At 39.2% G+C, this 13,871-nt stretch overlaps 1 protein-coding gene across 3 annotated transcripts in view; it reads right to left on the reverse strand.

Annotated features, from left to right (window-relative positions):
• The window catches only part of usp34 (ubiquitin specific peptidase 34), a 72,210-nt gene that overhangs the window by 23,086 nt on the left and 35,253 nt on the right, over positions 1–13,871 (reverse strand). For 2 of the 3 annotated variants that reach the window (XM_039613829.1, XM_039613831.1), the window contains 16 exons: positions 5,460–5,585; positions 5,229–5,351; positions 4,545–4,628; positions 4,358–4,444; positions 4,042–4,242; positions 3,858–3,940; positions 3,730–3,770; positions 3,515–3,639; positions 2,737–2,889; positions 2,376–2,480; positions 2,156–2,250; positions 1,665–1,969; positions 972–1,135; positions 821–886; positions 457–603; positions 34–90 (listed from right to left, as the gene is read on the reverse strand). In XM_039613829.1, the coding sequence (XP_039469763.1) occupies positions 34–90; positions 457–603; positions 821–886; positions 972–1,135; positions 1,665–1,969; positions 2,156–2,250; positions 2,376–2,480; positions 2,737–2,889; positions 3,515–3,639; positions 3,730–3,770; positions 3,858–3,940; positions 4,042–4,242; positions 4,358–4,444; positions 4,545–4,628; positions 5,229–5,351; positions 5,460–5,585 (1,962 nt within the window). The remainder of the gene's footprint in view (positions 1–33; positions 91–456; positions 604–820; positions 887–971; positions 1,136–1,664; positions 1,970–2,155; positions 2,251–2,375; positions 2,481–2,736; positions 2,890–3,514; positions 3,640–3,729; positions 3,771–3,857; positions 3,941–4,041; positions 4,243–4,357; positions 4,445–4,544; positions 4,629–5,228; positions 5,352–5,459; positions 5,586–13,871) is intronic. The other variant, XM_039613830.1, reaches the window with a different exon arrangement.

Raw genomic sequence — 13,871 nt, forward strand, 5'->3', positions numbered from 1 at the left:
ATTCCTCCTTTCAAAGTCAATTCCCGCACTCACCAGAGACACCACATTGTTGGTGATGACACCTCCAAACAGAGTCTTCACTGTGTTTTTCTGTGAACATAGATAATTAAGATACATTAGCTTATGAATCATTTTTTAACATGTACTAGATGCCTGAACTATTATTCATGCTCTTAAAATTATCTTTAATATTGCATAATATTTTTGTGGTCATCATTTGTATAATAACATCTTATTTGGATATGTATTTTTTATATACAAACAATCTACTTCTTAATATGTGCTATAGAGAGAGATTATTGTGATTTTCTGAATGGCAGAGATGAACACTAAAGGTTTTATGAAGATCATTAATAAGTGGCACCTGCTCTAATCTGGAAATTAGTGTTTGAATCCTTTAAAGCATTAAATATATAATTTGTGTATAATGATGTGTATGTAAAGATGTATGTTCACCAGCTCCTGAGACATCTCTTCTATCTTGGTGATGAGGTCGGTGAAGAACTCTGTCATGTCTTTCTGCTCGCCGGTGTTAAGAGGCTGTTTGTCCATTGTGTAGGTTTTACAAAATGGCCGGGGGTTGTATGCTTTTCTCTCACTCTCCTGAAAACACACAGATTAACACAGATAATCCATCACACCAAACCTTCTGATTTTACAGTCTGTGGTGCTCAGAAAACAAGTCCAATTGTCCTGATCTTCAGAAACTACAAGGGTGTTAAAAGTTACACTCTACTAGTAACTGTAGTTTTAAACAAATATGACTGAGACAGAAAGGAAGGACTAAAAGGATAGCAGAGGTAATAAAATCAAAACTCACCATGAGATATGTGAACATCTTCTGCAGCTCCAGCAGTGTTGTCTTGTGTTTAATATCTTCAGCGTACTGCACGCAAACACAGAGGGTGAGGACCTGTGTGCCATTTGGAATTTTAATGACATTATTGTAACATCATGTTTCAGATACTGACCTTGGCAGTGAAGACAGCCTGGCGGGCCTCAGGGATCATATAGAGCTGCTGAATGGTAGAGGCCAGGTAGCATGTTGCTCCCAGGTTGGTCAGACCCACGAAGCGGCACTCGGCCCGGACATCGTCATGGGGCCAGTAGTCCCACTTGTATGGAGCATGAGAGCCTAGAAGCAAAATATTAAAAGAAAGGAATTTACAACTCGCCTAAAACCTTTTCCGACATAATTACAGTTGGCCTTAAAACAAACTAAACTGCAGAACAGTCTGGTAATCTGGTTGTTAAAGCTATGATTAAAATTAGGCATGGTGTAAAAACATATCTAAAATTAGGTTCAAAATAATGATAGGATTCTGCACTTCTATAAAGCTTTGTAGACAGTTTCAGCTCACAGTACTCTTTAAAACACTTTCACAAAATAGTTGTAACAAAAGTGTCCCAGTCTCTTCAGCATTAGTCCCAATTGTGGGTCAATGACTTGTAGAAGAGGACTGGATTCACTGTGGCAAAGCTTAAATTGAGTCAGATCACTGTCCTAGAGGACTACTGACACAGAGTGTAGCTTGCATATACAGACAGAAACACAGCACCAAATAAACTGGATGGACATTAAAAAAATCCTTTAAAGCTGAAGTAAAATAAACTACAGAAAGAGCGCTATCAAATAAAAGTAATCAAAAAGTGAAGCTCTTCACCCTGCATGTGCTGAGACATGACCCAATTATGGAGCAGCCGATAGTTTTCTACCGAGCCCTTCACTGTCTCCACCAACAAATCATAGGCGGCGGCCCTTGCAGCGTGGGACTTGCACTTGGGCTGAGCACGGTCAACCAGACTGGGGAGGAGGAAGAGGAGGTTGTAGACATCCCTCAGAAACTCCTGCCCCTCACGGGAGAACTTAAAAGGAGGCTTGTGTTTGAGGACGCTGGTGGCAAGACGAAGGAGCCCTGTCAGGCCATCGTCTTCGATTGTTCCATCTTGTTGGTCCAAGATCTCACGGCTGGAAGTGAAAGAGTTAGATTTAATGATTACATCAAAGCAGTATCAATTGTAGAAATTTGCCATTTGGTTTAATTGTAAAAGCCACTGCCATCAGTAATATTGTCAGCATGAACCTTGAGCAAAATGCAAACATCCTTTAAATCTTTGTATACTGAGCATAAAATTCAGTTTGTGACAATCAGACCTCCTAATGCAGTCGGCAAGATGTCGGGCAAGAGCATCCAGGTCTAGCAGGGTGGTCTGCATCGAGCCGGCCAGCGACAGAGAGGGAGAGACCTTCTGTGAGTTCAAAAAGATCAATACTAGCAGCAGTTCAGTACAAAAATCAAAACGTTACTACAAACTCAAATCTACTAAATCAACAGGTTGGTATGATCATCAGCATTGTGGTTTGACGTTCCCACCTGGGTCGCATCTTTAACGTGGATGTTATCGATGAGTTTGCAGAGCAGCCAGAAGTATTCCTTACAGCCCGTCCTTAACAGAGGCTCCTCTTCATAGTCCTCGACCTGCAAATACAAATGCACAGTTTCTGCTTAAGAACATCCCAATGAAAAGTTGATTCATCAACTCTTAAAGTCTCATGATGTGATCTAATAGAGTGTGTCTCAGGTTCTCCTGCATTAAACCAATGTGAGAAACAAGTCAGATTCAAAGTAGCAAAGGTCAAACAGACCAACATTGCCTCTGAGGAGCACTGACACATACCGCTTCCATGCAAGTACTTGCCTTTAAGAGGCTGAGCTACTTGAGCATGAGACCTACCCTTAGTGGTTTGAGGGCCTGGGCATCAGGCAGGAACTTGAGCAGTGTGGAGGCGGCGAGCAGCAGGAAGGATCTGTTGATGGACTCTCCTCCCTCCAAACCTGACAGAGACAACTTGTACAGGCCATTACATGCCTCGTGTCTCACTGCCGGCTACAAAGAAAAACAACACACCTCAACAAAATGATGATAAAGCTAAGCATACTGACATGCTGATTAAACGACTTAAGTCTGAACCACAATTGTAAAAATTCCCAGCCGATTCTTGCTTGTGCTCTACTGCCCTGCTGCTAATACGGCGAGGATCTGACAGAAGTATGAAACAAACTTGAAGCATTCAGGTATCACAATCAATAACTGAATTGCATAAATTATCAACAAAGAAATGTGAACTTGTCGCCCCCATCAGGCTGTAAGAGTTTTTACACAAACAATTGAATTGAGTGTTATAAAGATTTCTAAAACAAGTCTGGAACAAAATTCATGAACATTTTAACAGGTGTGACTGGGACCAGTTTAGATGTGAATGATTTTTAAAGTCCATCTGAATCAAGGAATTCGGGTGAGGATTCTTTAACACTCATCAAGGATTAATATTTTTCACAACCATTGTCCTGGTAAAATGCTATTGAGATCTCAAGAAAGCACAAAAATGATCCATCTATACTGTCATACAACATCACAAGGAAGAACAAAACCTTTAAGAAAACTTCTATCCTTTTTATGGAGTAAATTAATGTCTCTTGACTTGTGATGGAGCTGTGGATGTTAGACTCACCTCAGGAATCAGAAGGGTGAGTTTCTTCAGCCAGTCGTGGAGGTGGTCGCTGTCAGCCAGACTGGACTTCACTGTTGAAGAGCAGTGAGCCCAGCTCACCAGCAGCCACATGGAATAGTGAGTCACTGTGGGTAAAACATTACTGTCACACTCCACCAGCTTACTTCTTTTAACACTTTTAGCATGATCACTGTCTGAAAATGTAAAATCCTTACCTTCATGTCGAGACCTGTGGTCAGACTGAGCCTTCAGAACTCTGCAAGCAAAAAAAACCAAAAAACATGTCAACTATGCTGTCCATTTAGAAGTAAAGAACACATTTTTGAGCTTTTGTATGGCAAACCTGTGTGCAAGGTTGTCATAAGTGTAGGCCACATTGATTAGTCGCTGGATCAGGTTGGTGCCTTGAACAAGGCTGAGGAACACCTGCGAACAGACAGAAGAGCCGATGATAAACATCCAAAAGTCAGAAACATCCTGTTGGCAGTTTCTGCTACAAAGCATTACAAGTCAGCTGGAATAGTTACTTCAGTCAGTCGAGGGATGTGCAGGCCTTTGCCATGATCTACAGTGGATTTGCGCGATTTGCCTGGCCATGCCCTTTTACGTTGGCTGTCAGAGAGGCCTGACCAAGAGAAGACATCGTGGTAGGCTAAATCCAGGTCTGCAGGGTCTACAGCAAACTGACAGATCAGCTTCAGCAGGCAGGCCAGACAGTCCAGCAGCCACTATAGATAAAAGGACATCGAACCAAACATGCTTAGTCTGTCCAATAATATGCTCACAAAATACTCTATCTACTGAAAATGTAGAAAATGACAGAGTGAGACTAAACTGTCTCACCACTGTCCAGGATTCTTGGTCCTTGGGTTCGAGGATGCCCGAATTAAAAATTTCCAAAAGCAGCTGCAAACCTCCAGATGAAACAAACTAAAGAAGAAGATGACAACTAAAGTCAATTAAAGCTAGGATTGAGAGGAATTTGATTTCCATCTTGCTTGAGTTAGTGTTGTGTTGTGCTGTGCTGTACCTTGCAGCTCCAGGTGTTTTTGCTGTTTTCTATCTGATCCTCACTGGAGTCGTCCGAGTCTGGATACAGGTCACTATAGCTGCCCTGGGAACGAACAAGCAAGAACTAAGTAAAATAGTAGTACTGTCACTAACACAATTTTACATTTTTTAAATGATGATGCCAAGTTGTACATGAAACACGCATTGCACTGTAAAAGTACCATTATTTATGGAATGCAGTTAATGCTGGCTTTAGTCCAAAGAGGGGGAAAGAAACTACCCAAACTTTTCTGGATTTATGTAAAAAACGTAATTGGCCCTTAAATCTTGTATAGCTTTTTTTCCCTTAAAAAATGAACTCATGATTTAAAAATTCAGTTTCATATTTTCTTGGGTTATCTTTTTTATCAATTTATCAATCTGAAAAATTTAAGTGTGACAAATATTTAAAGAAAGGGGCAAAAACTTTTTTCACTGTACTGTACAGAGCACCCAGCATATTGATTTTAGTGACTTTACATTTAAATATATTTGGCATTACAACTTGTACCTCAATTTAAGAAAAAAGTGTCTACAGTCCCATGTCCCTATATTAACATCTACAGATTCCACACTTGGCAGTGGATCCTCTAGAAGGAATCTTTTCTGAAGACAAATGAAAGAAAAGGACAGAAAGGGACCATCAATCCTTTATCTGTCTTACTGTTGACTCTCTGTGGATGCGTCGGTTGGGCTTTCCCAGAGCCTCGATGATCTCTAGAGCGTACAGCAGCTTGTGAGGACTTTTAATTCTCAGCAGCTCCTTCCAACACAAACCCTCGCCATTCTTCAGACAAAACAAAAACACAAAATTAAAAGCAACTTTAGTTATACTATGTTTGCCCAATCAACAACCAAACTCTTGAAGAGCCCTTATTTAAACAGGATGACTAACCGTATCATCTGAGATGTTCTGGAAGGCCTGCAACATTTTGGGACAGGTGGGAAGCAGCATGAGCAGCTCCCAAACTCGACGAGACAAATTCTCTGCATGAAGGTGAAGCTCCTCGCATCGTGCGCTCTGGGTTTAACAACAAAACAAAACCAAACTTTAGTTAGCAGGAATGTTCTTGGTGACTGTCTTGATGCTCAATGCATTCTCAATCACCCAGCTAAGTAAATCCCAAAAGGTTGATTCTATTCATCTGGACGTAGCGTTCTCAGTTGGAGAAAGGTTTCGGTGAACAATGGGCTGTCAGTTCAGTTCCTTGATCATTAATATGCAAATTGTCGTGACCATTGATCAACAAGCACTGATCAAAGACCATGAATATCATTCACAGGGAGTTGGGGAATGGCTGCAATGGCTGGTGATTAATTTACTTGCAGATTAAACAGGATTTAAGTAAAGTAGTCTGCGAAAACTGAAAGAAAACTGAGTACAGCCCTCATGGACAAAGTTAGGAAAGGACATATTCAAGAGCCTTAAGAAATCGATGATTCTGATCTTCCAAAAGCAAACAGTGTTTTAACATTTCTAAAAAATTGTGGCACTTTGTCATTTTATAAACACATGTATGCACATCTGTACGGAATTTGGTCATGCTTTGTTCCAGTTAAATGCTTTTATATCATTTCACGTTTATATATGAGTTTATGTAATTTTTCCTGAACACCTACATGCAACTGTTCATTTTTTCTGCCAAAGAACTGTCGAACCAGTCTTACTTTCAAATTTGTCTGTTTACAACTTCCTGTCACAGAAACACCCTGACAATGCTGTCTTCAGGCGATGGAGTAACCAAGGATGGCACCTTAACATCTTAGACAACATGGTGTTGTGCATTAATTAAATAGAAATAAACAGTTAAAGAGTCTAGCATATTCTAATACTAAGGCAAGAAATGTTGACCATTTTGCATACTTGAGGCATCTCTCTTACCCACAAATGTAGTTATACATGTAGATGAACATGACTGTGAACATCAAATAACATACATCAAAAGTACACCTTAAAACAGTTTTGATTTCTGTGTTTCAGTGACCTCACCTCTCAAACTGGGTTTCAGTTCATACCTGCTCTTTCGCATTATTACATGTGGCATGGCTCTAGACTAACTTTCTGCCACGGTTGCACTGGTGCGCCTAACTTTTTTTCTTAAGCACACCAGCACAAAAGTTAGGCGCACCCAAATTTTTCAGCTGCATCACTTAAAACCGCAGCTTTACATGTGCACTTTTTTGGGGGGAAAACTGCAGTCCACACAGACAGTATTCATCTGTAAATGATTAACTAACAATCTTGTGCTTGTGCTTAAAGTGCTTTGGCACTCTTTGGCAATATTGTAGACAATGTTAAACTTAATCATCATCTCGGCCTCCTCTGACGACCTGTTTGCTGCTGCCTGCTGCTAAAAGGCAGTGGTGAGAGGGGACACTTGGGCGGTGTATTTATCACGACATATAATGTGTTTTCTGGATACACTGTGCTTTTTAAGCGTTCAAAGATTGATGGCTCCATGTCAGAGCACTGGCCATGAATTTCAGACAGATCAGGACTTAACTAAACAAAAAAGCTATCAATAGTTCTTTTCATCTTTTCTTTTTACCCACAGCTACATCCACTTCTGTCGGGCCTAGGCTACTCACTAGGCTGAATTCCGATTCAAGGTCCCGATTCGATTCTGCCTCTGCCTCAGATAGTCAGAAATATTATAATTCTGATCATTTATCAGTACTGACACCTGTGAGACTTCATCAGAATTGTGAACATTACAGCAGATGCCTTTGTGTCAAAGTAACTGAGAATAAAACAGAAAAACATGAAGGAGATTTTCCTGGCCTGGCTTTTTATAGCAGATAACCTTAAAAATATTCTGCAATTTTGCATAATTTTGGGATTTAAACAGTTTTTATTCATTATCAAGAAAAGCATAAAAACATAAAGCAGACAAACAAGAAAGAAAGAAAGAAAAGAAAAAAACCCCAAAGAGAATATATTAAAGTCATTATATACCTGTACAAATACACATATGGGGTAAAAAAAAAAAAAAGAAAAGAAAGAAAGAAAGAAAAAGAAACATTTTCGCTCATTTACCCACAGATTTAGAAAGAGAAAAACATAAACTCCAAGAGTGAATTGTTGTCCTTTACGCTTACTTTCTATTTAACTGAAAACATCTTAATCGCAACCACCCCCCCTCAACAGTTGGGACAAATCATTTGGCAAATAAGAAAGCAGGGGACCAAAAGGGGACCAAACATTGAGAAAAAGACCCTCATTTCCTCCTAAAATAGCAGCAGTTCTTTCGTGAGGAATAACTTTAAATAATTCTCTGTACCACAAAGTCACAGAGGGAGGTTTATCCTTAACCCAATTAATGAGAATACATTTCCTAGCTACCAGCAATAGTTTGTCACATAATTTGTGCTGCGAGTGATTTAATGTTATTTCTTTTGAGGGTAGGCCAAGAAGAAAATACCTGGGGTCCCTTTGAAGCAGATTGTTAAAAATATTACTTAGTTCTTGAGATATGGAGCTCCAAAATCTTTTAATTTACATTCCCAAAAGTAATGAAAAAAGTGCCAGTTTCTTTTTGACATTTACTACAAAAATGGGAAATATGAGGTGCAATCTTATGCAAGACATTAGGAGCTATGTAAAGGCAATGTATGATTTTGTATTGGGTTTCTCGCAAGCGGTTGCAAGTAAAAGTGGAACTACCCATGTTAATGGCTCCTTTCCACTCCTCTTCGGTATATTGATTATTAAGATCTCTCTCCCATTTATGAATAGCACTTAGTGTGTTGCTAATGAGAGTATATAGGAGAGAATGAAAGGCTGAGATAAAATGAGTTCTGTCTTTTCGCTTAATAAGAAATGTCTCAATATCATCATATATAACTATTACTGAAGACTGTTCATTCTAAAATCCCACAAAGTTACGAACCTGGAGAAAGCCAAAAAAGTGGTCTCTAGGAATATTAAAATTTGACTGCAATTGCTCAAAGTTCATCAGTGTGTTGTTTTGATACAAATCGCCAATTACCTTAATCCCTTTTTGTGCCACTTATCGAACATACTGCGAGACATTCCTGGAACGAAGTCTTTGCTTCTCAGCAAAGGAGTCAAGAATGAAGTGCAATCTTCTCTACCCAACCTTTTACGCATTTCCCTCCAGACCCTTATTGTATTATAAATGATTGGGTTATTCTTAATCCCCATTTGTAATATTGTTTTTTTTGTCACAGACAGCTAAGCTCCAAAGGGAATAAGGTAAAGTGGACCAAGAGTCTAGGTGAGAGTGAGAATTTAGATAAGCATGTAGCCACTCCCATAAGACACGGCTATGACATGCCCAATTATAAAAAAATTAAATTTGGTAAGCCTAAGCCTCCCCTATCTATAGGCAGTTGTAAAGTTCCAATCCTTAATCTAGGAGAATTCTCATTTTGATTAAGTTCACATGCCCAATAAGAGAAAGCGGCAATTTTTGCCATCTATCTAAATCTTTTTTAATTTTTATTATAAGTGGTGATAAGTTCAGTTTCCATAAATCTTTAAGAACTGGTGGAATGTTTAGCCCAAGGTATGTAAAGCCGCTGGGGGACCATTGAAAGGGATTAGAAATATCTGGAAAAGAGTTAATCTGATCACCCAGTGGCATGACCTCCGATTTCCCAAAATTAATTCTGTAACCAGAGAATGAACTGAATTCATGTATAGTGGACATAATGGCTGGTATTGATTGTTCTGGTTTTGATAAGAACAGCAAAATATCGTCGGCATACAATGCTATCTTATGATTTGCTCCACCCACTGTTATACCATGCACATCTTGGTGCTGGCGAATGGCCTCAGCTAGAGGTTCAAGTGCTAATGCAAAGAGGAGAGGGGACAGGGGACAGCCTTGCCTTGTACCTCTTTGCAGTGGAAACGCTGATGATTGTACACCATTAGTTATGACACAAGCTTCTGGAAGTTTGTAGATAGTTTTAATCCATCCAATAAAACCCTCACCTAAGCCAAATCTTTCTAATACATTAAATAAATATGTCCACTCGATTCTGTCAAATGCCTTTTCGGCATCTAAAGATATAACATAGGCTTTATAATTTCTCTGATTCGAGTACTGTATAATATTTAATAGTCGTCTAATATTTGTAGATGAGAAACGATTTTGAATAAAGCCTGTTTGATCAGGGTTTATAAGCAGTGGGAGAATGTCCTCAAGCCTCCTTACTAATAGCTTGGAGAGTAATTTAGCATCGACATTGATGAGGCTGATCGGTCTGTATTGATTCACACCTATCTGGTGATTTATTTTTCTTTAAAATTAACAAAATATTAGCCTGTCTGAGTGTTGAGGGCAATTGTTCATTCTTAAAAGAGTCTAAAAACATCAGTCAATGGTCCTGCAAGAAGGTGACTTAGTTTTTTATAAAACTCTGGGCAGAAACCATCAGGCCCTGGTGCTTTTCCTCCTTTAAGGGAGTTAATAGCAAGTCGCACTTCCTCCTCTGTCACAGGGTTATTTAACTTTTTCCTGTGACTTTCTGATAACGATACAACAGGCACCTTCTCTAAAATTTCCCACATCTTCCCATCTGTATTACTACACTCTGATGAGTACAAGTGTATATAGAACTGCTTCATAATTCGATTAATATCCGTTGTTTTATAATGCTTGACATGTTTATTATCAAACAGTGATGGTATAACGTTTGTATCTGTCCTGCCTTTTGCTATTTTAGCTAAGAGACGGCCAGGTTTGTTCCCAGATTCATATAATTTATGCTTAGCAAAGAAAATTGCTGCCTTTGCTCTTTTAGTCAGTAATTGATTTAAAGCTGAGCGGGCTGCTTCTAACTTCTTAAGTATAGTTTTGGACCTGGAGATTTTAAACTGCGGTTCTAGTTTTTGTATTATGTGCTCTAAATCGAGTTGTTCTTTCATTGAAGCCTTTTTCTGCGCTGTGGTGTATGAGATAATACTACCCCTAAGATAGGCTTTAGCAGTTTCCCACAATAAAGATGGGCTTACATCTTACGTTTTATTAGTGGTCATAAACACATTCCACTCTTTAGTGATATACTCAATAAATACGGGGTTACTCAATAAATAAGGATTCATCCTCCATCGGCGGGAATATGGCTCAAAATAAGGTGGGTGAATATTTATACTTACTACTGAATGATCAGATAATGGACAAGAACTTATTGAGCACTCTTCCATCCTATCCAACACCATCCTGGATGACAGGAGCAAATCTATTCTTGAGAAACTGATGGGGGCAAGAAAGAAAAAAAAAAAAAAAAAAAAAAGGGAAATCCCTATCTGTGGGGTGAGCTACTCGCCAGGAATCAAAAATTTCTAGATCAGAACAAAACTCTATCAGTCTAATGCAGGGGTCGGCAACCTGCGGCTCTTTAGTCCTTATTTTGCGGCTCCGCGTGGTTTGGGAAAATAAATTAGAAGTATTTAACTGAAGTGCATTTTATTTGTGTTTAGTTCTTTTAAAAAAAAACTTGTAGTTCTATATTGGAAGATTGTTGTGATTTTGAAATATAAAAATAAAATTATATCTTATTATTTTTTTTCATCGCTCAAAATAAGCGTCACACTCGCGGAAGCCGGTGTACCCGCCGAAACGCTGTGCATTTATCGAGACTTTCAACCCCAGGTAGGCCAATTATGGATCTTCGGATCCACATTATGTCAGCAGCTGTTCTCCACCATGAACTATGTTAAAAACAAACACCGCTCACGCCTCACAGATGACAGCTTACAGTCCTGCGTAAAGATGAAAGTACAGCCCCGATTTGCAGACGCTGTGCGCCGAGGTTTGGGACCAGAAGTCTCATTGTAAACATAGCACGGCAGACCCGACGATGTTTGCATGGACATGCTTTTCAGCATCTCTTTATTGACACACTACACACGGTTGCTGTACGCATAAAGCCGGCTGTAGCTTTTCAGCTCACAGCCCGACAACACAACAGCAGAGAGAGCACAGGCTTTAAGGCGGCGAGGCGCAATTGCAGGTGCCGCTCAGGTGCGTCCGACTCCCATTCAGCGGCACTGCAAACCATGCCCCGCCACACACATTAACCAGGTAAAATAGATATTTAGGCAGAATTTTGCAAATATCTATTTTTTTAGCGGCATAGTGCTTTTTTTCCCCAATTACTTTTTAAAAGTCAGGTCAAGGCTCCAAAAGCCTTGACCTGAAAAGGGTGGCGGCTCACAACAGTTTTTGTTTGCTACATGGATCATTTTAGTTCAACTGGGTGTCTTTCCTTTTGTTATATTTCTTTAAGAGTTCAAAATGTGTTAATTACATAAATAAAATGTAATTTTCTCTGTAGCATTTCATTTAAAAACTTTTCTGTTCAAACAAGCCTTTTGTTGATCTACGTATTTTATATTCTTTACATTATTTACATTTGATCTTTTACATTGTGTATAAAGTCTATTGATTGTATTGTTTATTTTAATATTTGTGTACAGCGCTTTGTGACTGCCTGTCTGTGAAAAGCGCTTAATAAATAAACTTTATTTACTTACTTTAGTTGTCCACACAAAGCACAAAGGTAAAAAAAACAATATATACAGTGTTATCTTCATTTTAGATTTCAAAAAGTATTTGCGGCTCCCAGCGTTTTCTTTTGCATGGAAACCGGGTCCAAGTGGCTCTTTGGGTGTTAAAGGTTGCAGACCCATGGTCTAATGCTTTTTGGCGACAAGTCACCCCCTGGTGGAGATTTATCAACCCTAGGATTAGGAACACAATTAAAATCACCTCCCAAACCCAAATATGGGGAAGCTATGGCTGAAACATGGGTTAAGAGATTGGGGAAAAAAGAGACATCTTCTGAATTTGGACCATAAACACATCCTATGGAGATAGATTCTCTAAATAAGAAACCAGATATAAGAATGTAGCGTTCTTCCTCATCTTTTATGACTTTTTCTATGGTTAGAGGCAGATTACGATGGATAAGGATGGCTACTACTCTACTTTTTGTATTATAGGATGAGTAAAAACCTTGGCCAACCCAACTTCTTTTTAGTTTTGAGTGTTCCAAATCATTTAAATGAGTTTCTGAAAGTAAGGCAATTTGTGTTTTTTCCTTTTTCAAGAATGAAAGAGTTTTTTGTCTTTTAACAACATTATTCAGCCCTTTAACATTTAAAGAAATTATTTTAAGGTCAGTCATATCAGCTCAACTTTTTTTGTTATAGTTTTTTTTCCCCCTCTATTATAACAGGATGTGTGGGAAACCATTTCTCGGAGTGCGCTACTGCAAAAAAGCAAACAAATGTTTCCATAAAAGGGAATGTGGGTAGTTTTAGATACATTATATAGACAAAAAAATGAAAAGAATAAACAACAGAAACAATAGCCATGCATAGTAGTGATAAAAAAAAGAGAAAGACAACCCCTAAAACCCCCCTTCCCTCCCCCAAAAAAACAATCCTGCGATCCATCAAAAAAAGAAAACTGGGTCTTGTGAAACCGAGCAAGAGTCACTGACAGAGAGGCAAAAAGAAAAGAAAAGAGAAACAAAAATTCCCCTCCAAACTCCCTCCAAATTTTGCATAATTTTAAAAAGTATAAATTTCTTCAGTACTGAACAGCAGAAATTAGGCTTTCTTGTCCAAGGTCATTTAAGTAAAAAAAGAAGAAAAGAAAAGAAAAAAGACAGCGGCCGACAGCGCTGTAAACAACGGTAGACTGGTGGGTAATAAGCGAATGAATAATGCCGAAAACAGAGATTTAGAATGGGAAACTTCTTGAAGTACACACACAGAGAGAGAGAGAGAGAGAGAGAGAGAGAGAGAGAGAGAGAGAGAGAGAGAGAGAGAGAGAGAGAGAGAGAGAGAGAGAGAGAGAGAGAGCTGTGCATGAAGTGTGATTTTTATCGTGGTGGAAGCAAAACAGCAAAAGTAAGAGGGAATTCATCACAACATTTATCAAATGTGAAGGGTAGTTTGCTGGTTCAGTGAATTTTGGTTGGAGAGAGACAAAACCTGCAGCTCAGAATCTAGTGCACAAAAGACACAGCGCGGACCCAACGCATCAGAATCAGTGAGCTGTCGGCTTTCAGCCCCGACGGCGTGTCCGTGTACGGGCCGTCGGGTGAGAAACCCGAGAAAGAGAAAGCGGATTCTGAAAATACGTATTATATTTAAAAGTCGATACAGGATTTAATGAATCGATATCGCTTTATTCAAGCTACTCACCTCTCTCTATCCACCTGCACTTTCAACTGGACCACGGCCAATCAGAGAGGTCCCGCCCCTGACTATCTCTGATTGGTTTAGACCACGATAGGGGCATAATGTGTGTCTGTTGTTGACCAC

This window comes from Oreochromis aureus, linkage group 6 (assembly GCF_013358895.1).
Source record: "Oreochromis aureus strain Israel breed Guangdong linkage group 6, ZZ_aureus, whole genome shotgun sequence".
Classification (NCBI taxonomy): domain Eukaryota; kingdom Metazoa; phylum Chordata; class Actinopteri; order Cichliformes; family Cichlidae; genus Oreochromis; species Oreochromis aureus.